Genomic DNA, 25,939 nt, shown 5'->3' with positions numbered 1-25,939 from the left:
GCATCTTGTAAAAGTAACTTCAGTAATTATTGTTAGTGATATTTTCTTCCGGGCTACTACATCTACGACACAGGATTTAGAAAAAAAAGTACAACTCTAACCATAAGGCAACACATCCATCAAAATAACATCAGACACAATGAACAAACTGTAAAACGGAAACAGCCAACATCTAAACGAAGAACTGCTTTTATAAAAACACAAATGTAGCAACACAAAAAACGCGGTGAACAGAAGCTCACCGGTTAGCCTCAGTTTCCGCGACCATTTCACACAACCACGTAACTCTTTTACATCACGTAAACCCGTTGGGCATCTGCCAACTTGTACACGCTTCCCGTTCGTGGGCAGGTGAGGACATCGTTATTGTTCGTAGCCATCAGCATTAGAGACTACAATAAAACATGGTTAATGACCTGGGATCATATTTTGTAAATACTAAATATCAAGTATTAAACTGCATAAATTGAATGTTATAGATCTATATCCGTCGTGCAGATCAATTTCTTACTCCAGTCGCGTACGATCAAAAACAGCGGATAACGAGAAGTTTTGTGAGACGTAATTATAAGATTTTGGAAACAACGGTATCCAATACCCGTATTGCATTAATAATAACCTTAAATAATTCTGCTATGAGCAAGGAATGAGTTCCGATGTGATAATGTGGGTGGATACCTTTTCTCCATAAACGTATCCATTCGGAAGCATCATGGGGCGATTCGTTTCGTTCATGGGCTCTCCCGAAATATAACATACCAATCGCGATTGTGAGCAATGCGCAAAGGGCAAGGAAGTAGCGATCACATTAAGGTTCTCATTACACACGGGACAATCGGGATTCTTGCGTTCCGTGTCCGACATACAAGCCCTATCGATAAGCGGCGTGTAAACGGCTGTTTGTTTTCGACGATATACCGCGTACAAATGACTACTAAGCTAACCGAAGAGTCAGAAACTTACGGCGTCTTTAGCGAGGCTAATCCAGCTTGTAATGTAACGGCAAACACCGATTCAGGACTCAGCTGATACATCCGCAAAATTTCCTTGCGAAATTCCTCAATCAACCATGTCCAACGAACATCGCTTAGAAGATCCTAAAACAAACTAACTACTGGAGAGCTGAGTCGAATAAGAAATTAGCTGTCATAAAATCGAAAGCAATACGAAAATGCCATGCCAGCTGACAATCAAAACCTTTCAAGAGGCAAATATTAAAAAAAAAATTAAAAAAGAAGTGCCATGAATCTGCGTCATGTTCAGTACGTACATGGTACGGATTATTCTTTTCAGAAATATTCTTAGGAAGCACTGCCAGCAAAATCATGGTTTTCTGGATATCTTTTTCATATAACTTATAGTCTTCCAGCTGTATGAAGTGCTTCCGGGCATGCAAAATGGCATCCATACATCCGCCTCGTCCCTTCTTGATCAGTTCAATCACTTCCTGCTGTCGAAGGTGAAACTCCAGAAAACTCTGCAGTTCAAAGAAAATCATTAAAGTACTTATCTGTAACCTGGAATCAAATAAAAACTGAATTACGCCAGTTTTCTTCAGCCGCGAGCGATTCTCGGCACACCATGCCAGAGCGAGATCAGTTTTTCGGCTGGCCAGTGAGGCCTCGATGTCACGCGCCGTAGTAAAGAGCTCCAGATTGGTGAATTCCTGACAATGAATGCCAGCTCATTAGTGTCAAAGTCAACAAGACGCTCATGCATACAAAATCCTCAATTTCACTCACTTCCACATCCGCCCGCTTGGCCAGCAGACTGGCTGTTTCGTAATGTCCACAGCGAAAGCAGTGCTCCACCAACAGCCGATCGATCCTCTTCTTCTCAAACTGTATCGGGTTGCTTTCTATTGTGCGCAGATGATCCACGCGCATTTTGCAGACTCTTGCCGCATTTACATCTTCGTCGATGCTTTCGCCAGCCTAGTAAAAAATTCAGACTGTCAAAACAACCTAAATATAACGGTTAGAGGGGTTCAATTATTAACTTATTATACAAAAAATTCTCTGCGACAAAATAGTGTACGAGTACACTTAACTTGTACAACTGTGAAAAAACGAATGTCCTGCAAGTTTTTATTATTCTTGCACAATGAAAGAACAGCACGCTCCCATTCAGTGTGCGAAAAAGTTATTCGTATCCAAAGCTCAAGAAATCCCTGCCGTTTCACAATTTCATTTTCAAATGACAGTAAAAAGCTGACTATGAATACACCAAGCAAAACTGTGAACGTGCCATAAAAGCTAAAAGGTATGCCTAAATCCGAGATCACATCATAAAGGGGACACGTTTAAACTTAACGAGAATCAGGCGAAATAATTCAGAAGTGTACGTACCTTTCGCTTTAAGGCTTTCAGTTTCTCCATAACAGTATCCAAAAGAGCAACCATGTTGGGCAGATTTTCTGATGATGTTGAATTTAAACACTTCTCCACTTCGTCCACCGCACTGGACACCGCGTGCTGCTCCTTGTCAATGATCTTCTGACTCAGGCGATAGCGCTTGTTGAAAACTTCGTAAGGAACCTAACGAAGAGTCAAATGTCTCAAATCATGCGCTATGAGCCTATGACCAGTTTCTATTCAGTGCCATTACAATTTACAATATTACAACAGAGCCAGACAGACTAAAAAATCCTAACGTCATGAAAGGTGTCATGAAAGCGATCCTACTTTACTCATTTCAGTCATCTGTCAGATGTTTGATATGATCAGGCTTTGGTAGCAGAATTGTGTAAGTGTAACTTTAAACTATAAAGTATAAGTAATACTGCAATAAGTTTCCAAAATCTCAAATTTGTACCCCCACTGCCTATAAAATCAGGTTTACGGTTTTCAGTTTTTTTCGTTGAAATAAAAATTTACCTTTAACGTTGGATGTTCCAAAGCCCCAAGCTCACGCAGATTGGAATTGTCCATTCTCGTGCAAAAAACTTTTCAACTCTTCAATAAGTTACAATCCCACAGCAGCCAGCTGAAAGGTTAATCTAAAGGATCTAGTTCTCTTTCTCCAGAGATTGAGGAGACTCGCATGTCAGAAGACGACACCAGAAGAACGTCGAAACACGGTAACAGCCTACCAGTCGAAGATCCTCACACTTCACAGCCAGTTTGGAACGCAGAAACTGCTGAGGAGTTCGGTCCTTTTTAATTTGAGCAAAACTCACAAGTTAGTAAATCAGGTCAAAAACTTTCATCGGGTCTTATGTCACAGGAATGTTCTAAACTAAACTCACAGTTACTAAAGAAATCAAAACTGATCAACAGATAAATAACTACAGATATGAGTGCAGATTGGAAAAAACGACAATAATCTACAACCAGCTGGCCGACCAAAATAAACCGAACATCTTCGGATAGGGATTCAATTTTTTGATTGGCGGAAGCCTCCAAATCGCCAATCAAAAATTGTTATAGGCAGGACTCGGAAAAGAGCGCAGCTGGTTGCGAGCTACCGACCGAATCTGGACCGATTTATGGCCGGTCAGTTATCATAGTCGGTCGTCTGAAGCATACGAACTATCTCTTGACTCTTTCAAGTCTCTTTGTAATAATGTGAACTAACTCCTTTGTCTCTCTAACAGTGAAATACAGCACTTGAAAAATGTGGCGATTTTTACTGTATATTTGTTTGAGAGTTCGCTCAGAGCTGTCATAAATTATAATAAGTGTGGGCCGTTTTCGTTAAGATATGGATATCCAACCAACGGTTTTGTTCGATGCCAATGCTTTGACGAGTGTGTACGTTGCTGGGGACAATCTGGACGAAGATGACAGCCGAGAAGCAGCAGCGGAGGACCAGCAGCGTCAAGAAGAAGTTCGTGGAGAAATATTTAGCAGCGTTTATCTTCTTTACGGACAACCATGGCTATGGATTTGCAGATACGCCAAGAACTTAACGAAATGGTCCAGAACCAAATGGGAGATCTGGACCTGGAAGATTTGCTCAGGAGTAGCGATGATGAAGATGAAAACGATGAGTTCCACGGCGACCGCTCGCAGCAAATAGGTGATCTTCCCACGGAAGGAAAATTTGGAAAAACCCTCAACCGTAGAAAGTAAGTCCATCCGGAAAAACTTTTTTCAGGGGATAGAATGAAACTGTTGACTCCTGGCTGTTGCAACGGTTTCTTGGAATCTCTGTCCTACAGTCCTCTTAGAATTGTGGTTTATGAATCATTTATAAAAAACATTAAAAATCATTTTGTAAAATTGTTAGCGTATTGTTATAAACAGCCCATTTATGATAAGTGGGCTGTTTATTTAAAATTATGTGATAAGTTTTTATACGTGCATTCAGATAAGTATTCATAATATCTATATTTACAGAAGTTTGTACAACTTTGAACTGTGCTATTGTACCTGCAGTCTTGCACAAGTAGTACGGTGTGAAGTCTCATACTAGCGAAGTCTTTTGTACCAGTGGTAAATTATTAAATATTAATCTATTATTAGTAGTACCATATACTTATTAATACTGCTTCGTTTTAAGTGAAAAAAGCGTTCAGTTCAGGTCTAAGTACACAACTACACATGTTCAAGAGGATCAGTTCAAGCTTCTAATAGAAGCTTTGAGCAACTGCTCCACTTAACCATAGCCATACACTTAACCATACTATATGGTTAAGTGCGAGCGTATGGTAAGTGTGAATACCATACAAACGTGTCGTATGGTGATGGACTTTCAAAGGCTCCCCTTAACACCTGCCCAATTTAACTCCCCCAGATATACACTTTTTGAATAGAGAAAACAATTTTGAATGTAAATGTAATTTTTTGGAAGAGATCGTTTCACGCAGTGCGAGAAAACAAATTAAATCTGAAGGGACCCAGAGTCAGCTATGCGCCTTCGCTGAGTACTTTGTACACTGCTACCTCGATGGCGGTCGTCCAACTACACGATAAGGGATGGTTAAGGTATGGTTATGGTGTTTTCTGCTCAAAGCCTCTATTATTACGCCCATTTCCATATAACGCGGTTTACGCGAATCTGATTACTGACTTGCTGCTTAATGTCTCGTGCAAAACTGCAATTTTTCATTTGTTCGACCGTAGATGCCGAAAAAATATAATGTTAAAATTTGGAAAAGCTGTAGGTTTACAGGTGAATTACATAATTAAAATGCGTTTCTGTTACAGTGCAAAGGGTATTATGGCCACCTCCACGCCTTTCGCGCCCAGTCAGCGTTACAAACCGCACGCTGACCTTTTACGGCACGGTATGTTTGTAACCGATTGAATTTTTTTGAAGATACTGTGCTTGGTATACTTCAAAGATTTTGTTTAGAAACATTGTCCCCGCATCCGGTGAAAAACCGGATAGCCGAGAAAATCAGTGAGAAACAACTACATAGCCCGAAAATCGCCAAAGTGATGGAAGAAAACAACAGTCTGGTTGCTGGATTGACCGCGGAGCTGGAAGCGCGTACGGATCGAATGAATGCGTACTCAAGTAAGTTTTCGTACGCAACGGGTTTTATATGGCTGATGAATGCGACCATTCCCACTTTTCGAATTGTCGTGGTCATTCCGAAGCTTCGAAGACTGCCAAAATATACGATTTATCTTGGCACTAGTATAATCGCATTCGCTTTTATACAGACGCTAATAGAACGCTGAATCAAGAATTACAGCAGTGCGAGCTGGAGTTAGAAAACTGTCGACAGGAACTGAATGAGGCCAAATCCTTATTAAAAGCTAACCGAGAAGCTTTGGATGCGCTCAAAACCGAAAAACATGAGGTATTTTATTGTTCTTATAAGCAATAATCGTATCCTCCTCACAGCTTTTGTGTTCAGCTGCTCAAAGAAAATTTCCGTAAAGAAGAGACCATCAAACAGCTCAACGAGCAGGTTCTTGATATGACATCCTGGCGTACGGTAGAGCAGCTGAAGAAGAAACAGGAGGAAGTTGTTCTACAGCTAAAAGAACTGCATGATAAGGAGATGTCCAAACTGCACGAGGGAATGTCCGAGAAGAACGACCAGTTACAGCGCGCACTGGATTCCGCTAAGAATGAAGCGGAACTTTTGCATATTAAACTCAAAGAGTCAGAATCACGGCGGGAAGCGATGAAGGAGCAGGTTGTTGCAATGGAGAGCGAACGGAAAACCGAACTAGAGACAAAATCTTTACTTAAAGCTAACCGCGCTGATTTTGACGCTCTCGTTACGGAGAAACTAGACGTAAGTGCAAGTGATTCTATGACTTTCCTTTACTGTCATCATAATTTCATAGTTGTACATACGTTGCATTTGCCTGCTTATAGTTACTAAAAGAAAACTTCCGCAAAGAAGAAATCATCAAGCAGCTGAACGAACAACTCCGTGATATGACATCTTTAAGCACAGTGGAACAGTTAAAGAGGAAACACGACGAAATCGTGTCCCAAATGAGAGAGCAGCATGCTAAGGAAATGTCGAAAGTGCATGAAACAATGTCGGAGAAGAACAGCCATTTAGAACGCGCGCTGGAAAAAAACAATCAGTTAGAACGCGCATTGGACAAGACCACCCAATTAGAACGTGCACTGGACTCGGCTAGGAATGAAGCAGAACTTCTGCATACGAAATTAAAGGAGTCAGAGTCACGACGGGAAGCATTGAAAGAGCAGGTTGTTCAGTTGGAAAGTGAACGAAAAAACGAATCGGAGATAAAGGCAATGAAAACTAGCCGACCTGAACTGGATGCGTTGAAAACGGAGAAGCATGGCGTAAAGCTGATGGAGAGTCAACTGAAGCAGAAGGTTAGAGTTGTAGGTGTCTTTTTCCTGTCATCCAAGGTTTTTGGTATTTAACCGGCAAGTTCACTCTTGCTCAGAAGTAAATAGTGTAACTAAACGACGCTACAGGAAGATGAAATCAAACTGGAAAGAAACAGAATAAAAGAAATGAGGGAAACTCAGGATCGATTGCTGTCACAGATGCGCAAGGCATCGGATGAAAACGCTGATTTACGTGAAGAGCACAGACGTCTCAACTCGGAGATATACGGCATGAAGAAAGTACTCAAGAAACTCAAAAAGTACATCAGCGGCAATCCTAGTCCCAGCGGAGACTCGGGAATCTCTGGTGAGAATAAAAACGTAAGTCGCGTGCGCTGTTACATATAGTTTACCAGTTGTGCCTTTTTTCGCCAGTTTGAATTGTCGATTGAGCGAAATTGTACTACTTTGATAGCTGTTATAAAAAAATTCGGCTTTTTAAGGCTTTTTTAATCAAATTCAGTTTGTTCGTTGTGTGTCGAAAATCGGCAGTATTAGCACGAAAATTATTATGAGCCGTGTGTCAGATTGTTGTATTGCTCGCTTTTATTAATCGATCTGCTCGACATTGCTGTAGGATATCGCGGCGAAATTGGCCAGTATGCCGGCTGGTGATGGCATAACACGGGATGCGAATTACGTCAACATCAAGGAGTTAATATCCCTGAGAGGTTCGTGACAGGGATTAGGCTGTGTTCGGCACTTGATTACCTGTTGTTCGCAAAGGAGGAATCGCACTGAGCTAATTAGATCGTTTTCCGTTCACACACAGACAACGTTGTCCGCATCATTGACGAGTATCGCAGTGAGCTGGAGCACAAGTATCAGCAGCAGCTGGAGACCGATCGCAAGAAGATCATTAGCCAGATTGATGGGATTTACACGCGCAAACTGCAACAAGTCTTGCTCAAAATGAAAACGACCACGCCACCCCAGGGAATGGGAACGAAATAATGGCGACGCTGGTATGTCGCTGGCAGTGACGTTGTTTCTCGATTGGCCAGATATTGGCGTTTGATGTCTTTTATTGTTTCCAGTTTTTCTCAAAGAGGTTCAACTTTTAGAAATCTCCTGTATATACGTCCGACATTCTTAATTCTTTAAAGTATTCCTACAGTTGAATCAGTTCCTAGGAAACATTCCTGTTTTATTATGTTCAAAACTTCAGATTTAACTCGTGCCTTTGAAACACAGACGGCAATGAAAATTCTCTTGCTCAACCTTCGTTACGATTCGAGAAAAGGCATAAATCACCGTTTAAACGACCAGCATAATATAGTGACTGTAAACTCTAAAACAAATTGACTCGTGTACAAGGAAATGCATCAATTTGAAATAAAAAAATCTGTAGACTCACAGGAAGATAAACAGGACAACATAAACCTTACCCAGTTATAAAATTTAATTTAATCGTTGCTATGTCGCAAATCATTAGCCGAAAAAGAACCACCAGTAACCCCAAAAAGTGGACCAACGTGGCAGAAAGTAGAAAGGTTACTCCGAGTTAACACCATGTGGATGAACATCGTCCTTTGCTGTCCGGCGGCTCCAGAGAATCCTGCAGAGTAATACGCTGGATGGTTTTCTGGCGTGCACCACCGGCTTTGCTTTTTTTATCCAGCGACTCCTCCATTCGCACCATCACCAACTCCAATAATTTATCAACGCATGCGGCAACATTCTGTCCGGTAGCGGCACTGGTTTCGAAGTACGGCATGCTGTAATTGCACGAACTCGTATTAATTTTTGACAAACAGCCATTTCAAAACTCTGCTTTCCTTGCAAAAAACAAAACCGACACCAGCCTCATAATTTTTGCTTTAAGTCTGCCGTGTATCAGAAACTGATCCACAGTTTTTCGATGATAAGCATTACCGTTCTTACATGAAAAACAAAAGCTGCATTTTTCCAATAACCTTCGCCGAACGATTTGGCTAAGTAATTATTTATAATTTTCTAGCACAGTTTAGCTACTTGAAAATATTGAACAAAAACCGCTAATTATCACTGGTGCTAAACATCAGACATCAGGTTACAAAAAATTTGCAAGTGGATCGAATGCAAAGGACACATTTACTGGAAGGAAATTTAACATCATTTTCCCAGCCGGTATCCCTGAAGAAATACGCTGCTTCTTATAATTACTCAGTTTTCTCATGCAAAATCCGTTCCTAGCCGGTCATTGACTCATTACCGCGTACTGGAAGTAATGACAATTTCTGTTTCAACCCAGGCCGCTCTATCTGTTTAGCAGGCAGACGTTCGGGATGCAGTGAGCGTAATAAGTATGTCGCGATTGTTTTAACAAGAGGCTTCACCGCCACCGGATGATCGACCGGCGCACTCGCTGTCTCCCTCTTCACAAGCACCGCGCTCTTTCCCTAATTATTAATCAGGCTTACCCGTGCTGCTTGGCAAACTCCCGTGCACGCGCTTCACTCACTTTCCGACGGGAGTCCAGATCGGCCTTGTTGCCGCATAACACAATATCCGGTGTTTCAATGGCCGCATGGGTGCGCAGCTGTTCCAGCCAGCTGCGAACATGTAAGAAGGAATCCTCGCTGGTCACATCGAACATCAAAAGGAAGCCCATCGCATCACGAAAAAACGCCGTGGTCAGGCTACGGAATCTATCAAATTTGCAAATGAAAAAAATTAAAAAGAAATAAGCGCATAATCCCTAAAAGCTTAAAGATTCCCATAATTCAAAAATAGATTCAGAAGATGGCATGTAAAGGAAGAAAATCTGCTTAAGAGACATCCTACGCACTTCCTAATCCGCTAGAGTACTATTATATCGTATGTGCCGAACAGGGTGTGACGCAAATGCCAAACTGATTTGACACATATTGCAAATTAATTCAGGGATTTGATCAACCGCGGAACGCCGCTGCGTTACCAACTTCCGGTTGACGATGCAGTGCACAGAATATCAAAAATTAATTGACAAACGCGCATGGATTATTCCAGAAATCTATGGGAGTACCTTAAGAAACAAAAGAATGATGCGTTGCAAACTTTCGATGTTTAAATTACATTTTAAAAAATCGATTTCCACATTCAGTTTAAAATCGGTCAAAATAACGGCCAGGAAAAATCTTTGAAGCTTCGAGTACATAATTGATTAAAGTTAGCTTGTCCGTCTTTATTAAGTTGAGACTGATGAAATGTACTGTATTTCAAAATTTTGGAAAAGAAAACAACACAATCGACTTCCTTCAAATTAAAGTTTCTCTATGAAGCGGACATCATCAAATCTGATGGAAAATCGTGAATACGGAAAAAGCTCTGCAATTAATGGATTGTGACTGCCACTATTGATGCATCGTACTCGCTTCGATTATCCCATCAAATACGGAAGACCAGTAGTAAATTTATCGATCAATCATAATATTTCAACTGAAAAGACATTGTTTAGATCTTGCGTCACAGCCATCTTCATTTACACATTTAAACACCCGATCAATATGCTACAAGCCACGTTAAAATGTTTACATAACAATTGTGCGAGGTCTACAGCTTTCCTTACGCAGAAAGGTTACACGCTATGATATCCAAATGTTTGCTTTTTTCCAATGCTAAAGAATGAATTACAAAGAAATACAGCTGCAGAAATGGGAAGCGTACAGTATATAAACATTTTGTAGTTAATTAAACCAACTCGACAAGGAAAAAAATTTGTGTTATAGTTCTTGTATAGCTTCACGGAAAATCGATAATGAGTGGCATTCGCCATTTGCTAAAGTTAAAAATCCTTATTACAAACCACGTTTCTACGGTATCAGCAAGAAAAAGAACACACACAAAGTGCAAGTTTACGTAAGAGTGCATTGATACGGGAGATTGCACTCGACACACGATTACACATCCCATCCATCAGCCGCGACAATGGGCCTCTTAAATGTTAAATCCTTCTCTCAAAATGCCTTCACGCGGAACCGCCGTGGCGTATATTTATTAGGGCTGTTATATGTCTGGCGGTCAGCACTTAATGGATTACACAATCAAAAACGGGATTTCTAATGTGCACCCGCTATACAGACAAATTCACCCGTATCCACAGTAGAATACAATACCAACACTAACAGGGATGCAGATCATGCAGCCAGCTGCTGGATGAATGACTTACAACACGCTTCTCCCGGAAATCGATGCCAACTGTTGATACGAAGCGCGACTGAAAGACGCCGTCCGTGTACTGGCATAAGAAGCTGGTCTTGCCCACACCACTATCACCCAGCGCCAGCAGTTTCACCAGATAATCGTAGTCCGAAGTCATGGCGGCGGGATCAGATGGGTATTTGGAATTGTTGTTATCACCAGTGGTGCCCGGATGATCAGCCGCAGCAGCACTGACGCTTGACACGACAGCGACTGGTTCAACACCCATTTTTCTGCTGTTGTCCAATATCCGCTGCTGCTGTGCATACAGGCCTATAATGCTCACCGGTGGCGATGACGTAACACCCCGGCTATACAGGCTATGGGTTGCGTACTTATTTACACGCGCCGCAGTGTACGGGCTGGCTTTAATGAATCCCCCACTTAAACTTCGATCGGTTTATGGGCACAGCGACAGGTTAAAATAAAAGAGAGCGTTAACTGGCCGGGAAAACGGGGAGGGGAGTATGGGATTTAGGCGGGAGTTGATAGTCAGCAGGACAGCTAGTTTGAGGTGGAACTGCTGTGCACTAGTGTGTGGCAGCGTTCATCAAGGAGATTCGAGACTATCTTCATCAAACCAGGAGGGATCCAGCCGCTACAACGACAACCGGATGCCACGGCAATGACGAGATTAAATGAGTGATTAAAATCGACAAGCCCAACTCCGGAAATTCCTACACAAAGTAATTGCTTTCCGTTGTCTGCTAGTGCGAATGCAAAACCACTGTGTACAGTACAAGGCAATGAAATGCGAAATGGTACGCGAAAAAAACCTGATACAATCTCCTGATTTTAGGCGGGGTCAAACACAGGTATGTAGTATGTACTGCATGGTCATTCACTCACACTGAAGCTGCGGAGTGCGGACAAACCGCAACAGTTTCTCTACTGTCACAAACTGTAATATAGTACGAATGTGGCTAGTAATTAAAAAAATAAATGTTTCTGTAATAATATGCTAATAAGTAATCGGTCGAGTAGGTGCGGTGCATAATAAATTTAGACCACAGAGCGCACAGATCTAGAGAGATTAAAAGATACGCTTGGCCATTGCCTGGCCAGTATTAAGTACTAGTACTCATTCTTCAAAAGTGCAAAATCAGTTTTTCGGGTGTTGTAATATTCGCACTGACTGCATTTCCTCACTTTCCTGCTTGGTAGATCCTTTCTTCATCATCCTGCGCCCATGCACCGGCTTATTTAACTGTACGGATAGCCGGGATAGGCACTGTACAGTGTACTACATTGTAGTACTCTGCACAGATACAATACATAGATGGGTAGTATAAGTACTGTAATTAACCGCAAGTATAGTAGGCCTGGATTCTTAAAAAAATCAAATTGTTATTTACGTACCTGGCCATGATTGCTGTTCGAAGGGAAAACAGTTTCAAATACTCGTACAAATTAACCTGTAGTAAGTATCTGGCAGATCACGGACTTCGTTATCGCATCGGATCCGCTGGCACTTATAGATGAAAATCAAGGCAACGAAGATTTGAAGGCTTCCTTCCCGGCAGCCGGCCGCAATCTTCTCCCAATGCCTGTGTATGCCTAAGCGGCGACTGGATCAGCAAGCAGCAAAAAAACGGTTACCGAAAAGCCGCAAAGTGGCAACATTTGTTTGAGAAGATCTGTGCGGGATATCATCAAGTGCAAGTGCATGGGCGGTGCCGAGCAGGAACAATCCAATTTGAATTGTGCAGCTTCAAGACGAGGCAGCAGCACGCTATGTGAAGTTGTGAACCTACGGTACATGCGATCCCGTTACAGCGGAAACGGAATTATCTCGTTTCTCCATGTTTGTTTCCGTGCTTTTCGAATCCTCTCGTATGAATAGTATGCGTGCTATTTCTTGAATGCCGACGGTCAACCGTAAACACACACAATCTTTATAATTTTACTAACAAGAAAGAAAAATCAAGCTTGCCTTACTGCGTTTTCAAAACATTTATTTTTGCGCTTTCCGTAATTTAAATGTTTCGAAGAATTTTGCGATAGGCTCATGAATTTGTAACGATGACAAGAGCTGTGCGAGTACTTATTCATGACAATTTATGCATCTTTGTACCCACGATCCATTCGAACAATTTAGCCCAGAATAAAGAACGCATCGGTAGCGATGGAAGTTGCATTATTTGCGATCAGCGACCGCCACCGGAAATCAATAAACTCCCTAATAAACACTGCACTGACTATTCTCATCTGCTGCCAGATAAATCCCTGAACAAAAGGAACGAGTTATACGCTGACGGTTCCATCGCTTAACCGGCTTATCCTCTCCATGAAGACTGCCTCAAGGGAACCGTTAAGTACATACACACAGTCCATTCAAGGGACTGAATGAACGAACTTCCTATTTATTGCTTGATGATAATTTGTCTCCAAACGGGATAAACTTCATCTACTACAAGTACCATTTCATTGCACAGCCTGGCAAAGTAAGATTAAGGACTACAATCGTCTCATGCCACATTTAACAGCAACTGAGTATTTTTAGAAGTGTAAAGCAAAATTAACTGTAAACTTATAACTTATTTTAAGGCATCAACACCTCACCCCTGCCTAGAGCAGTGCAAAACAAAAACCCGCCAAATTTAATAAAATCCACTTTCTTTTTCCACCGATAACTCTTTACACCCAAACAATAAAATCTACTGTAGCACAGCTCGATGTATTCATGCAACATTTACTTATCTAAAAGTATTAAACGGCAAAAGCGCGACAAATCAGAAAGTAAACATTACTTCTAATCAGAAAAAACGAGCACGTTATGAAAACTGCATGATAAAATAACTTAAACAACTAAAAAATGCATCAAAGTTGCGCAGCTTCGAGTTCGAAGTAGCCGATATAATCCATAAGCTGAGTAAAAAGAACAATCACTAACCAAATTAGCGGAATAATTTTCATATACCTTTTCCATTTCCGCAGCGTAGCATCTGCAAAAAAAAACCGGGCGGGCAGTTAATAAAACAACGAAAAAGTTCAGCTCTTGGAGTGTTTGACATTTTTGTGCAACATAACCCTTCCCCAAAAAATCTTGTAACAGAAAACGACAAAAAATAACCCACTCGATCTGCAATCCAACTTACTTAAAAAATCCGCCTGGTGCATGACAATCTTCCGATCGGCGGAAACACTGAAGACAGTGCACTGTGCATTACTGGTTTGCGTCAGAATTTTCGCACCAAATGTGCAGTCGGTAAATTCCAAATCAGTAACAAAGGTTCCGTGGGCTTGTACAGCAGAGTAAATTAAGGATAAATTGTCCGAACGGAAGATCCGCACATCCCCGTCCAAGTTCCCGCACGCCACGTAATAACCACAAGGACTAACTGTCAGCGCGCACAACAGGTCGCCTTTCACGGGCGTACTGACCACTAACGCTAATTTGGACGTGCGAAAGCGGTACATGCAGATAACTGACGGTTGTGGCCGTGGACGTTGTCGTTTGAGGGGAACCCAGATTGCATACAACACAGCGGAGTCCTTGGCGTGAAATCTGGAAATATTCTGCTATCAGACAAAAACTAAACTCCATAAGACCAATGGGCTTTGAATACTTGCAATAACAATTATAAAATTAGAAAGATCATGTAAAGATATGTATCCGTATCTCGAATCTCACCTGACTTGTCGAGGCCGATAATCCACAACTTTGGCTTCCGGAAATTCAGGCAAAGGACTAGCAATCCTTTTGCCTGTTTTCAGTTGCCATACATGGGCTTTGTTATCTCGTCCACAAGTCACCACCTAAGAAAATCTAGCTGACTGTGAATGGTACTCATATATCCCTAACAATAAACTTAACATACGGAAACACTGAAGTCATATGCCCTTCTTAACGAGCCTATTTTTCTTAAAAAATTTTCGAAGTATCACCATCACTTTTGGAGACGGTTGGTAATTCAGGGTGCTTTATCAATAAATTCTCATGAAATCTTATACTGTCCTGCAGGTCGGCCAATAAATAACAACATTTTTACCCCAGTGAGCAATTACCTCGTCGCCGGTAAAAGATAAATCCATATCGACCACTTCGTCATCATGAGCTTTGATATTGAAAAGTTCATCAAATTCAGCTGCCTAGAAGAACAAACAGTAGCGCTGCAAAATAGGCGATGTTTTATTGGATGAGAAGTTTTGCAGAAACGATGACTCGTAAGAACTCTGCTTTACAGACTCTGATTATTTCTGAGACACAGCATCTGTACATACATCCCAAATGCGTATAAACCCATCCGATCCACCCGTAGCCAAATTCGCATCCGGGCTTAATCCCTGAGCAGGATCATCATACTGGACGTTGGATCGCTTTGTGGGATCGGGTGGCAGAAAAACACAGCACTGCTGCGTCGCGTCCACGCCGGCAACGGTTTCGAATTGCTCACGGAACGAAATGGTCAACAGGTCGTCTTTAGATACGATCGCTGGACCCGGCTCGCCGGCGGCACCTGTGACAAGCACACCGATGCTAAATTAAATTTCTTCGGGTTATTCATTCCCCGATAAAAATCCCCAAGCTGGATGCAAGCAAGCACGTATTCCTACCTAACGCGTTCTATGTAAATAAATTCCGCGCTCATCCCACGCACCATTCCGAAACAACAACACAGCCGCGCTACATCGCTACCAGTATTACAGTTAAAATTTGCTTAAAGAGTATTTAGCCTTTAAATTATTAATAGGTACAAAACAGCAAGCAAACTGTCAAACATAACAATTTTTAATAAATCAAATATTTCGAAAGGAAAGGGAAAAAGGACAACATGCTGCAGAATGCATTTAAAGAGTCACAAACCCCCAACGTACCATTTTCCTGTTGGATACCTTTGCACAAGCTCCTCTGCACCTGGTAAATGCCACACAAATTATCCATTCCGACAGCAATCAATTCCCTGGCATTGTCCAGTAATAAACGCATCTCTTTTTCTACTCGTTCCGCTTTCGTTAAAACCGCGCCACTTCGCAGCTGCGATCCACCAGGCTGCGTTTTCTCCTCCACTCCATCCGATTTATTCCGAGCTTCCAGCAATCGAGGCCGCGGATCGAGGACGATCGGCGAACGCGAGGAGGATGTGATTTCGTAGACGGCAATGTTGCGCGGGCACCCGGAGCCCACGTCCACTTTCTGGCTCTGACGGAGAAACGTCTTTCCGTTGCGATTGGTCAACGAAAATAAATACTGCAACGATGGCAAAAATACGTTCCTCATGTACCATTTAAGAATTTTGTAAAATTATGATTATAAAGTCATTCGTGCATCGCAAGTCTGCCTGTGAAAACGAAATACGGAAGAGCGCCGCATACTTACAACAACATTGGGAACTCCGGTTTTAGAGCTGCCACCACCGCCTCCAATCACAAACTGTCGATCTCCCAAGCGCTTGACGAAAAATATCGGGATGTCCAATTCGTCGATAGTAACAGGTTTTCCTTCGTCCCGCATTGCGCATGCAGGATGGTAAAAAATCCGTAAATAGCCACGTAATGCAGAACACGTCTCTCACACACTGAACCATAAACTCCTCTATCCTGCTACGGTAGTCCAGTAGTCTATTCGTATTCAGTACATATTTTCCAAGTGTTTGCAAGACTAATGACGTTGCTAAGTTGATCAATAATTATTATCATAACCTGCAAGTTTCAAAACAGTAAAGGCTCCGATGAACGATAACGAAAGCGAAGAAACAATTTCAATTATTGCACATTTGTACCTAATTTTTGTGATTTCCTTCGTACTCGTAGACTGTTTTTTGAACTTTTTTCACTTTTTGCATGCGTGGAACGACTTATACGAGTCAAGCCCGGAGCGTAACGAGCCGGTACCGTACCCACCTGCATCCAGTACGCATTGAGCCATTTGCAGGTGGAGCTGCCCCTAAAGTGCAGGCTCCGCGCGGTTGTATTTACGCATTTTTTTGAAGAGTTTTGGAGACTTTTCATAACGAGAAACCAAGTCAGTTGGACATACGTTGTATCTTCTCTAAATCTGCTGCTTGAACCTTCTTGATTTTGGCTTTCGCAAGTGACCAGTTCGTTAAAAATTTTGCAGCGTTACAATTAATTATAGCTTTTAAAATCTAGTGATCACAGATGGATTCATAATGTATGCGCGTAGCGTTCGCCGCTACGATGGTGTTGTGAGTTAATTCCCTTTGTTACTTTGTAGAAATTATTGATAAGGATTATCCAGATCATATTTCTGAATGTCTTTAACTTCGAGTTCGAATTATCGTTTGTGCTTCCCATAGTGATGTATATTTGCTGAGCTTGATGCCCGTATTATTCGTTTTGCATCTGCATTTGTACTGAAGACATGGCTCTGTCGCTGCCTGGATCGGAAGAAGGGTCGTCCGTATTCGACGACACTGTGGCTTTGGTTCCGCAGGACCCCAGTCTGGTTCTTCCCGTTGGTTTCTGTTCCTCCACAGATTTTTTCAATTTCTCTTCCAGTTCCTTGGAAGTGGATACCTTTCTGAACCAGATGTCTTCCTCAGAAAACCCTATGAGTAAGTGTTTGCACTGATGTGCTCTTTGTATTAGTCAAGTGACTCAAGTTTCGGATTTCTCTTGCAAAAGGAGCATCGAGAAGATGTTGCTTGGTCCAAGCCACAATCCTCATCAGCTCGATTCTCACTTTGCTATTCATTACGTACCACGCCGCTTGATGTCCTGGTTGCGGTCCGCGGATTGCACTAATGATAGCCTTAAAGTCTGAATACTAGTTTTAAAATAAATAAACAGGATAGAGAACTCTGAATTCTGGAAATCTGCATGCATTTGTGATCTGACTCTGAACGATTCGTAAGTGCCCGAACTTTGAATTGTGTAGCCCGACGTCCGAGGGGCCGTCCGAAGGGGACAACGTGGGCAGCTGGATACAAAGTCAGCGGTGGACGGCCCAAAAAAGGATCTGCAAAAGATAGTCCATCGGACGCAAATCACACAGCTGCAGCTGTTAATGTGACTTCCGATGTGTTCGGAGTTAGTAGTGGCCAGCACATTCCACGGCCTCCGAAACCAGGTAAGCGCTTGTGAATTGGTCGTAATCCGCTGGGTGAATTCGCAAAAAAAGGAAAGTAAGAACGGTACGGTACTGTTGAATTGCTGATTTCCATTAACACTCGTGTTCGATTTTGGAAATTTTGAAATATAGACTCTAACTCAAAAAGCGTGTCACGTTCAGTAGAAGTACCGGATGCGAATCTTTTTTATGTTTTCCTTTCCCCAGCTCCTCATAATTCAAAATAGAATGTGGTAATTTTTTGTGGAAAGTTATTTACCATGGCTAATCTTATCATGACAATATTTTAATCAGTAATCGAAGTAGTAATGCTGGCTTTGCTCTAAGCGGTGCATGTACAAATGAAAATTGTTATTTTAGTGGGACCTCGTGGACGTCCTAAAGGGTCCACTCGGGCGAACGGTTACAAGGTGTCCAGTGGCCGGCCGGTTGGAACCACACGCGATAACGGTTATCGCGTCTCCACGGGTAGACCGTCGGGTACAACGCGCGTCCGTGGTTGCAAAGTGTCACCGGGAAGACCAAAGAAGGATGCCAGTCGGCAGGTGAAAACGGAGTTTTCGATGGGACAATCCGATGCGGGGATTTATCTGCCTATTCAGGTGACGGACATTTCCCCCAGTATGACGGTGGTGCCGGCGTTTGTGCATTTTTTTGACGGACATCATCCGGAGTACCTGTAACATCGCTCACTTTGATCTGTATATATTGCTTGTACAGTACAAGTTGTTTTTATTGATGAACTGCACCAAAGTTTTTCCCAAGCTAGTGATTTCGCTAGGATTCCGTGATTTCTTGTGGCTTCTCAAAATCAGGTACGATGATAGCGTGCTGGAAATTTCCGTTGTTGCTTTGTTGAATTTCGGTTAAGCTGTAGTTTTTGTTGTTTGGTGCGCATAATATTTAATGTTGATTTACGGTAGATGTGTTCGGGGTACATGTACTACAGTAGAGATTTCGAATTTTGATTTGACCTTTCACGGTTTATTTCTTTTCGAAATTCAGTTTTTGTATCGATTAGGGTTGATGAAATCAGCAGTGAGTCTATTAAAATATTATTGCTGCGACTTCACGTTCTGCGAACTGACCAGTGAGAGATGTTTTTCTATGGAAGATACTATGAACCAGTACCAGTCTTCGCTGCTTTCTTGAAAGCTTTGCATTTTCGGAAACACAAGAATTCCAAACTAAATAAATAAAAGACCGAATCTGAGCAAGAGACGAGATTATAGCGAGATAATTTTGCTCACAATTAGCTCTGCGTGCCTTTTCTTTTGCTGATAGGAATTGTAGTAATGAAAATTTTGAAGACTATGTTAATTTTTGTATACTTGAAGTATTTTTACTTCGTAATTCGAAATCACGAATTAATACCCTAGATGTTGGTGTTTGAAACGTTTCTGTGCGCCGCACAGGTATTGGACTAGTATTGTGTTATTGCACATCCACTGTATGACAGTGTATAACATTATAGGTATCAAGACAGAAACTGTAGCGAGTTGCAATCATGCAGCTTTATCTTTGTTTTTATACGCTGTATTTGAACAAAGACAGTAAAATAGCGACCGATATTATTATAAGTGAGCATTGAAGACAACGCGCTTTGTACCTGAATACGTTGTTAAGAATTGATTCGTACTTGTGCTGTTAAAAGCAGGTTTGCCTGCAATTTGACCGGCAGCCTCGGACGCAGATGCTGACCCGTGACATAAGGTCACCAGGCCGCAGCGGTCATGCACCAAGTAAACTCATCAGTAGAGTATCGAAAACTGAAATGGATCGGTGACCACGGAATAGTAAAAGTTTTTGCGGTTTTACGTACTTTGGGCTGGCAGTACTGCTGGATGCATTATACCGCCAGTACGAATGTGTCGCAACATGTGTTTGTAATTTTTGGCCTGATTAATACTCGCGTACATATCAGATTGTCATATCGAATTTTGGCAGCGCGCACTGTAATTGTTCAGGCATTTTGTTTGGCTTTCAACAACCAGAACGTCTGCATGGGCAAGATAATTTTTTCGCTAAACTTGCTCTGAATATTGTCCTTTGCTCTGGCGTTAAACTTTAATACCATGTATAGCCGTGGCCCGCTTGCTCTCGGCACAGCAAGGAACTATTATTAGCGAGAAATCTCCAGTGGATTCGCATAAAGAAGATAACGCCGCGGCTACCGATCAGTTCCATCTGAATCAATCTGTTTCCTTGCTGCAGGAAAATATACACACACATTCGCGCTCCGATCCGATCCGAGACACGCATATAGAATATACATTCAGCGCGCTGGCGACGTGTGTTGTATGCCGATATATTTGCAGGCAAAACCATTCACAATCATCATCGAAAGCAGTCGTTTTCTGACGAGTGAGTCGCTTTTTAAGTGCAGTACAGCGGCAGTAATATTGATAATCTTGCACATGCCCGAGGACGAAACTCGCATTCCGATTACTAACAATTTGACTAGGTTGTTGTGTGTGTGATCATCATGTTGCCTACGAAACGTTACTTATTCACGTGTGTGACAGTAAAGGACACACAGCGGTGAATATTTTTCTCCTTTTTTTGCCACTTTTTCAAAGGAGAGCGTCCACACGCGCTCCTTTAAACCGTGCGCCATTCCGCACATATTTGCACTGTTTCCTCTCCAACCAGCGGGGGTGTGGCCGTGCACTCATTGCAGCCAGTCCAAATAGGCCCTTGCGTAATCAGCTCGACATCTCTCTCGCACGGCTCAGCCAACACACAACAGTAACGACTGCACTGCCTTGGCCGTGCCATTGCCATACCACGCAAACAGCTGTCGTATATTGGCCTTAATATTGCCCAGTTCCCGTTTGTCCTTTGTTTGTGTTTTAATCCTCCCAGCAGAATTCCTACCTAGCCATGGCCGCAGGCTCCAATCCCCTGCAAACGGGCAGCTCCACGGCCAAATCAGCCAAACCGATCTCCAGTAATGCCCATGCGGTGCGCGTCCTTATGCATGAATTTCAGAATCTGCAAAAAGAACCGATGGAAGGGTTCCGTGTACGACTGTTGAAAGTATGTTGCGCCTGTTCGTTGTCCTTTGATCGGATGGTGCAGCAGTGTGATTGCTTTGTAGGATGATAACCTCTTCGAATGGGAAGTGGCCATTTTTGGACCTCCTGAAACGCTGTACGCGGGTGGATATTTTAAGGCCGTAATGAAATTTCCTCAGGATTATCCATTCCTGCCGCCGAGCGTCAAATTTGTCAACAAATTATGGGTAAGTCGTTAGACGAGCGCTGAAATCTTGTCCAGTCAGTGTCTGTGTAATGACTCATTTTCATGCTACCATCGACCTACATTTTTCTGCGAAATGCGTCGAAACAATGTGTCATTTATCATGTTTTTGGTGTAATCACTAAAGAAATAGGTGAGCAGAAAATTATTTAAGTGTCCTGCTAACCGCAGATTTGAAATTATTGTAATTAAGTTAAAGTCAACATTCAGGTGGAACTTTTGCAGCTGCTGACTAAGTGATAATATATTTCGTTTTTTATTTTATCTCGCTCGGATTATTTTTTTGGGAGATGATGGAGTGTGTAATATGTGGTCAGTGTAAGCAAATCAATAAGCGAGTTGATGGTGTTTGACTGGCTGACTGCCAACGAGCTGGTCCATTGACCGTGTTCTTGATAAGGCGCGGAATAGCCGTGTATGTTCGATAACTATGCGAAAATGCAAGATACTGGTTGCGGCTATATATCCGCCCGCCTGCTCCGATTTCTTTAATGCGCTGCCAGCCATGTCAGCGTTTTGGCAAAGAAACGATAAGAAAAACTTTTTTGAATACAACTAGTATTTAAAGAAAGTATTTGACTAAGGTGCAAAAATAATACAATGTGCACATGCTGTGGTGCATATTGATTGTGTCAGCAGTGTACGAGGCTACAAGCTGTATTAAGCAGCCCGTGTGAGTGTATGCGCCACTAGTAATACTGCTGAATACCGGAAATGCCAGCTTCCAAAAAGCACTCTGATCGGTGAAGCTTGGCAGAGGATTTGTGTTGGCATGCGCCATCTGCTGGGGTATTGTGATCGGCGCCTAATAAAATTATACCAGAATGAAAGTCTCAGCTGTCAGTGTAATGCCTATCCGACCACGAAACCGCCGCGGCAAATTCTCAGGCCGCGCATAAAAAATAATTTCACCGGGAAGTAAAATTATCCGTGTCGCATTGGGTTTGGTAATTTGTGTTCGTACCACTAGATTAATTTAGACACTTAACTTAATTTAACTTAATTTAGACACTCAAATCAGTAAATCGCCTAATGAAAAAATTGATGAAGATAGGATAAAGAGTGCCACCTTATTTTGTCTTACAAATAAAACATCCAAGGTAGCTATCAGTTTTCATTACTCATTTCTGATTAGTCATGAGTGCAAAACTGTGTTGCTGGAAAAAACGTCTGCTTTGCGTAACGGTGATTAATTTAATCTCAGTCTCGAGATGCTATCGGATTGCAAATTATCAAAAATAATGAGTCTTGCGTGCTATTACAGTAGACCCCGATCAGGATCGATCTTTATAGACCTGCGTAATAATTGTCGGCATAAACATTATTATACGCGATTAAGTCTCGTATGTCCGCTGGTTAACGATGCGACCGGTCTGTGATTAAAAATAACGATCGTCTATTTTTGCTTCTTACAGCATCCCAACGTGTACGAAAACGGCACGGTGTGCATCAGTATTCTCCACCCACCCACGGACGATCCGCGCTCGGGTGAATTGCCCTGCGAACGATGGAACCCTACCCAGAATGTGCACTCGGTGCTCATGTCCATCATTTCCCTCTTGAACGAACCCAACACCAGCTCACCGGCCAACGTGGACGCCTCGGTGATGTACCGACGCTACAAGGAAAAGGGCGACAAGGACTACGAGCGTATGGTCCGTGAGCAGGTGGACGCGTCCAAGCTGGAGGCCACCCGTGACGGCGTCACCATTCCCACGACGGTGGACGAGTACTGCGTGTCGCGCCGGCAGAACAAAGACGTCAGCAAGCTGAATAATTCGGCGGAGTTTGTGGACTTTGGCCCATCGGATTCGGATGACAGCTGCGATAGTCCGTTCTCCTTTAGCAGCGATGAACCGCTGTTTGATGACGATTCACTGGAGACGGCGCCGTCAAGTCGGACCGCGACGGGCAAGCGCAAAGAAGCGGACAGTTTTAACGATCCCGAGATCAACCCCACCACCCCCAATGACCTGCCCCCGAAACGCTCCCGCACGGATGAGAACCGCAATGAACAGAATGTGAGCTGATCGTCGTGGAGCGGCTGCTTGAACAGTGCTTTGTTTCGTTTCGGTAGCTGTTGTCGTTTCACTTTAGAATGGGAATCTTTTATGTCTTCTCGTCTCTTGTGATAATTCAGGCGACTGTTTTATGTTTAATGTGTTTTGTGTGATCGTTTTTGATGAAATTGAGGGTATTGTAGAAATTTATCCCTAAGCTTTGATTTGAGTTTGGACGTTTTGGATTGTTTCGCTCTTTGTTTTTGCCGTGTTCGTCGCCGTTTGGTTGCGCCGTGTTATCGTGTTTCATCATCGCAGTGTATGTGTCATGTTTTGGGTTTGTTCAGAATTCTAGTTTTGCAGATGTCCATTGTTTCGTCTGAATCAAAAAAGAATCGTCATTCTGCGCGCTGTTTTGCTCAGCTTTCAACGTGTTTATTATTCTTTCTACGAAGTTTTATAATTTAAGGACGTACATACTACTACTAGTTCAGTTTATACAGGAATATTGTAGCATCGGATTAATTTTGTATAATAATATAATGTGGTGGAATACTATAGTTACAATTAGATGATATAATACCCACCTTATGGCAAAACTTTGCATGCTGCAACTGATACAGCCGGTGGATCATTTTCAGTTTTTTTGAAGCGCGGGACGCTGGTTAAATTAGCATTACCGAACACGGATGATTTTCACTTAAGGAAGTTTTATTTATCCTGTAGGCTGTAATATAGTCATGTTGAAATGAAATTATTATTATGTTGATCTATCTGAAGTATTAATTTATTAATAACATAACTTTATTGCTGATCCGGTGCAGTACGAGAAGTAAAATTAGTAACGTTCACATTGATCGCCGGTAGTATACTCGTATTTCGCAGTTTGGAACGTTGTGTTTTGCTATGCCTGTGCGCGCGGCACGGAATCAACCTTCGATATTCCAAATCCAGTAGCGGATAATGCGGTAGTTTGTGATCCAGGACTTTCATGCTCTTTGTGATACTTCGTGCGTATACTGCAGGAAGTGACCCGATATGGTGTCTAGCAAACGATGCAACCAGATCGGCAATCTGGTGCAACGGTGCTAACAATTCTGCTATGTCGACCGTGTTCTGCATAATGTTATCCAGTGTCGTTGTCACGCTGAAGAGACTGGATAAATGCAGGATAATTCCTTTGACTTGTATATTACTTGCACTAAGCGCCGCCATTTCGATTCGCAGATCTTGCATCTTTTGACGTATAGGAATTTGTAAATTTTCTATAAACTGCGCATTTTCTCGAATTCCGTTGGTTTTGTTTCGTTTACGGTAACTACCGGCGTCTTCCTTCTCGAGCGTTGCATCCACTCGATTAGTACTATAGCTGATGTAGTTTTCCATTTCTACGAACTCTTCTTCCAACGATTGTAGTTGTAAAGTTTTATTTATAATCGTAGCCTCCTGCCGAAGCCGCAATTCTTCGGTCGCCGTGAGGAGCGGCTTGAGAATATTGTAAAAACATTGGAGATGGCGTCTGGTGTTGGGCAGTAACCGAATAGTCTGCCGCCCTTCTGAAGGTACTGGAGCATCGGCCAGTGGTTTCAACGTTTTATACGCCAACACATGTACCGCCTTTGCATAAATTCGAAGGAAATGCTTCGACGTCCGGAAGTCGACGTTTGCGTCGGTAACATCGTCCACTAGTGCTGCTATTAACAAAGGTCGCAAATATTAGCGCAGATGTTAATAAGTTGTTTAATCTGTGAAAACAACACGCAGAGATAATGCACTCTATAGTGTTTATACAAAATTGTTCTAACGGTAAGAAGGAAAATTTGCACGCAAATACATATAATAATGCATATCTATAATATTTGGAAATATATATAAACGATTTTTTTCGTTGCTTTTATTTTTTTAACGATTTGGTGTCGTTGCTAATTTTTTTTCGTTGCTAGTTTTATGAGAATACTTTGTTTCAGAATTCAGAGTAAACACTGCGTGGCGTGTAGCGCCTAAAATGCATGGCTTCTCTAGCATAAACTTGTTAGTCAAAGTTGAAATATTTGCACAGTACATAGTAGGAAAAGGTTATAAGCCATAAGAGAAAGACTATACGAGAAAAATTATTATTGCTTAAGTTTTACAAATTCACTATTTACGGAGAAGTAATTTTCAACTTTGCTTGCTTTGCAGTGCTTGCTATAATGTTGTCAGCTAATTGTAAATGTATGCAGAAAAATTACTGTACTCGTAACAATGTTATGGCAGGTGCGAGCGCTGCTTGGTAGCTCCGTGTAATAATGATTGCACAGTTGCACTGTACTTTACCTGCGACGGGAAGCAACAAAATTAAGCAGAATAGAACATTCTCTACTTCTATAGAATACGAAGTACCGCGAAAGTGCATTACTTCCGCTGCAAGATAAACTTGAATTAAGTTATTAGATAATTTCAGACTGTTCGAAAAGATGCCTCTCCTTTAGCCACTACGCCTGATATTAGGATTTCATGCATTTTGTATGAGTTTGTGTATAAAAGAAATTTGGCATTTTGTCAGACGATGTTAATATTGATTACGCAAGTGTACGTGCATAAGGTCACCGTGCGCCATTCTAGCCCACTCCGGACATTACGACTATTTACGCTTTCTATGCGCAGCTTGCCTGTGTTACGTAACACAACTACTGTGGATTGTGGAATATATTTGGTTGTTTTGATCTAC

At 42.1% G+C, this 25,939-nt stretch overlaps 7 protein-coding genes across 12 annotated transcripts; 3 read left to right on the top strand and 4 right to left on the bottom strand.

Annotated features, from left to right (window-relative positions):
- Positions 1-14: 14 nt before the first annotated feature.
- On the bottom strand, positions 15-3,678 carry LOC129587805 (E3 ubiquitin-protein transferase MAEA-like). Of its 2 annotated transcripts, XM_055481727.1 has the most exons (9): positions 3,092-3,678; positions 2,877-2,985; positions 2,349-2,537; positions 1,743-1,934; positions 1,544-1,666; positions 1,271-1,477; positions 964-1,097; positions 679-871; positions 15-392 (listed from the first exon to the last, which is right to left on the bottom strand). In XM_055481727.1, exons 2-9 carry the CDS (start codon positions 2,928-2,930, stop codon positions 291-293), a joined length of 1,194 nt encoding a protein of 397 aa, XP_055337702.1. In that variant the 5' UTR covers positions 2,931-2,985; positions 3,092-3,678; the 3' UTR covers positions 15-290. The 2 variants fall into 2 exon arrangements, with proteins under 2 accessions (XP_055337702.1, XP_055337701.1); XM_055481726.1 differs by having other exon boundaries at positions 2,877-3,677.
- LOC129587803 (repetitive organellar protein-like) lies at positions 3,518-8,020 on the top strand. 4 transcript variants are annotated; one of them, XM_055481722.1, is made up of 10 exons: positions 3,518-3,828; positions 3,894-4,069; positions 5,151-5,230; positions 5,299-5,463; positions 5,613-5,752; positions 5,810-6,196; positions 6,280-6,756; positions 6,934-7,095; positions 7,352-7,445; positions 7,547-8,020. In XM_055481722.1, exons 1-10 carry the CDS (start codon positions 3,703-3,705, stop codon positions 7,726-7,728), a joined length of 1,989 nt encoding a protein of 662 aa, XP_055337697.1. In that variant the 5' UTR covers positions 3,518-3,702; the 3' UTR covers positions 7,729-8,020. The 4 variants fall into 4 exon arrangements, 3 of the variants coding, with proteins under 3 accessions (XP_055337697.1, XP_055337696.1, XP_055337698.1); XR_008690402.1 differs by having other exon boundaries at positions 3,519-3,828; positions 6,862-7,081; positions 7,547-7,684; XM_055481721.1 differs by having other exon boundaries at positions 3,520-3,828; positions 6,862-7,095; positions 7,547-8,019.
- Positions 7,973-12,479, bottom strand: LOC129587867 (ras-related protein Rab-27A-like). The gene is made up of 5 exons (XM_055481809.1): positions 12,295-12,479; positions 10,861-11,612; positions 9,565-9,608; positions 9,177-9,454; positions 7,973-8,492 (listed from the first exon to the last, which is right to left on the bottom strand). The coding sequence occupies exons 2-5, from the start codon at positions 11,162-11,164 to the stop codon at positions 8,279-8,281; spliced, it is 840 nt and encodes a 279-aa protein (XP_055337784.1). The 5' UTR covers positions 11,165-11,612; positions 12,295-12,479; the 3' UTR covers positions 7,973-8,278.
- A 1,034-nt stretch (positions 12,480-13,513) lies between these two features.
- Positions 13,514-16,690, bottom strand: LOC129587804 (prolactin regulatory element-binding protein-like). Its single transcript, XM_055481724.1, has 7 exons — positions 16,256-16,690; positions 15,754-16,126; positions 15,160-15,395; positions 14,944-15,027; positions 14,570-14,694; positions 14,034-14,443; positions 13,514-13,880 (listed from the first exon to the last, which is right to left on the bottom strand). The coding sequence occupies exons 1-7, from the start codon at positions 16,388-16,390 to the stop codon at positions 13,756-13,758; spliced, it is 1,488 nt and encodes a 495-aa protein (XP_055337699.1). The 5' UTR covers positions 16,391-16,690; the 3' UTR covers positions 13,514-13,755.
- Positions 16,637-25,271, top strand: LOC129587807 (uncharacterized). Of its 2 annotated transcripts, none has more exons than XM_055481729.1 (4): positions 16,637-16,788; positions 17,259-17,453; positions 17,777-17,968; positions 18,329-19,035. In XM_055481729.1, the coding sequence occupies exons 2-4, from the start codon at positions 17,261-17,263 to the stop codon at positions 18,649-18,651; spliced, it is 708 nt and encodes a 235-aa protein (XP_055337704.1). In that variant the 5' UTR covers positions 16,637-16,788; positions 17,259-17,260; the 3' UTR covers positions 18,652-19,035. The 2 variants fall into 2 exon arrangements, 1 of the variants encoding a protein (XP_055337704.1); XR_008690403.1 differs by lacking the exon at positions 16,637-16,788 and adding an exon at positions 24,672-25,271 and having other exon boundaries at positions 16,837-17,453; positions 18,329-18,783.
- LOC129587806 (ubiquitin-conjugating enzyme E2 R2-like) lies at positions 19,816-23,636 on the top strand. The gene is made up of 3 exons (XM_055481728.1): positions 19,816-21,007; positions 21,069-21,212; positions 22,645-23,636. The coding sequence occupies exons 1-3, from the start codon at positions 20,852-20,854 to the stop codon at positions 23,257-23,259; spliced, it is 915 nt and encodes a 304-aa protein (XP_055337703.1). The 5' UTR covers positions 19,816-20,851; the 3' UTR covers positions 23,260-23,636.
- On the bottom strand, positions 24,034-25,709 carry LOC129587866 (uncharacterized). The gene is made up of 2 exons (XM_055481808.1): positions 25,546-25,709; positions 24,034-24,923 (listed from the first exon to the last, which is right to left on the bottom strand). Exons 1-2 carry the CDS (start codon positions 25,622-25,624, stop codon positions 24,034-24,036), a joined length of 969 nt encoding a protein of 322 aa, XP_055337783.1. The 5' UTR covers positions 25,625-25,709.
- Positions 25,710-25,939: the final 230 nt, after the last annotated feature.

The sequence above is a fragment of the Paramacrobiotus metropolitanus genome, unplaced genomic scaffold (genome assembly GCF_019649055.1).
Source record: "Paramacrobiotus metropolitanus isolate TYO unplaced genomic scaffold, Prichtersi_v1.0 Parri_scaffold0000026, whole genome shotgun sequence".
Taxonomy (NCBI): Eukaryota; Metazoa; Tardigrada; class Eutardigrada; order Parachela; family Macrobiotidae; genus Paramacrobiotus; species Paramacrobiotus metropolitanus.
This window is presented reverse-complemented; position numbering and strand designations above follow the sequence as displayed.

Bases quoted from the DNA above. Each gene is read 5' to 3' on its own strand.
- LOC129587805 (XM_055481727.1), bottom strand. From the start codon at position 2,930: ATGGACAATTCCAATCTGCGTGAGCTTGGGGCTTTGGAACATCCAACG. The intron at 1,935-2,348 runs GTACGTACACTT...ATTTTTTACTAG, and splicing joins TGAAAGCCTTAAAGCGAAAG to GCTGGCGAAAGCATCGACGA. The intron at 1,478-1,543 runs GTAATTCAGTTT...TTTGAACTGCAG, and splicing joins CGCGGCTGAAGAAAACTGGC to AGTTTTCTGGAGTTTCACCT.
- LOC129587803 (XM_055481721.1), top strand. From the start codon at position 3,703: ATGGATATCCAACCAACGGTTTTGTTCGATGCCAATGCTTTGACGAGT. The intron at 3,829-3,893 runs GTTCGTGGAGAA...ATGGATTTGCAG, and splicing joins ACCAGCAGCGTCAAGAAGAA to ATACGCCAAGAACTTAACGA. The intron at 5,464-5,612 runs GTAAGTTTTCGT...GCTTTTATACAG, and splicing joins TCGAATGAATGCGTACTCAA to ACGCTAATAGAACGCTGAAT.
- LOC129587867 (XM_055481809.1), bottom strand. From the start codon at position 11,164: ATGGGTGTTGAACCAGTCGCTGTCGTGTCAAGCGTCAGTGCTGCTGCG. The intron at 9,455-9,564 runs GTACTCTAGCGG...TTAAGCTTTTAG, and splicing joins TCGGCACATACGATATAATA to GGATTATGCGCTTATTTCTT. The intron at 8,493-9,176 runs GTAAGCCTGATT...GTGCAATTACAG, and splicing joins GAGTTTGCCAAGCAGCACGG to CATGCCGTACTTCGAAACCA.
- LOC129587804 (XM_055481724.1), bottom strand. From the start codon at position 16,390: ATGCGGGACGAAGGAAAACCTGTTACTATCGACGAATTGGACATCCCG. The intron at 14,444-14,569 runs GTGAGATTCGAG...GAATATTTCCAG, and splicing joins TATCGGCCTCGACAAGTCAG to ATTTCACGCCAAGGACTCCG. The intron at 13,881-14,033 runs GTAAGTTGGATT...TTTTTTTTGCAG, and splicing joins GCACCAGGCGGATTTTTTAA to ATGCTACGCTGCGGAAATGG.
- LOC129587807 (XM_055481729.1), top strand. From the start codon at position 17,261: ATGGCTCTGTCGCTGCCTGGATCGGAAGAAGGGTCGTCCGTATTCGAC. The intron at 17,454-17,776 runs GTAAGTGTTTGC...TGAATTGTGTAG, and splicing joins TTCCTCAGAAAACCCTATGA to CCCGACGTCCGAGGGGCCGT. The intron at 17,969-18,328 runs GTAAGCGCTTGT...TTGTTATTTTAG, and splicing joins TCCACGGCCTCCGAAACCAG to TGGGACCTCGTGGACGTCCT.
- LOC129587806 (XM_055481728.1), top strand. From the start codon at position 20,852: ATGGCCGCAGGCTCCAATCCCCTGCAAACGGGCAGCTCCACGGCCAAA. The intron at 21,008-21,068 runs GTATGTTGCGCC...ATTGCTTTGTAG, and splicing joins TCCGTGTACGACTGTTGAAA to GATGATAACCTCTTCGAATG. The intron at 21,213-22,644 runs GTAAGTCGTTAG...TGCTTCTTACAG, and splicing joins AATTTGTCAACAAATTATGG to CATCCCAACGTGTACGAAAA.
- LOC129587866 (XM_055481808.1), bottom strand. From the start codon at position 25,624: ATGCACTTTCGCGGTACTTCGTATTCTATAGAAGTAGAGAATGTTCTA. The intron at 24,924-25,545 runs GTAAAGTACAGT...CTTTGTTAATAG, and splicing joins TTTGTTGCTTCCCGTCGCAG to CAGCACTAGTGGACGATGTT.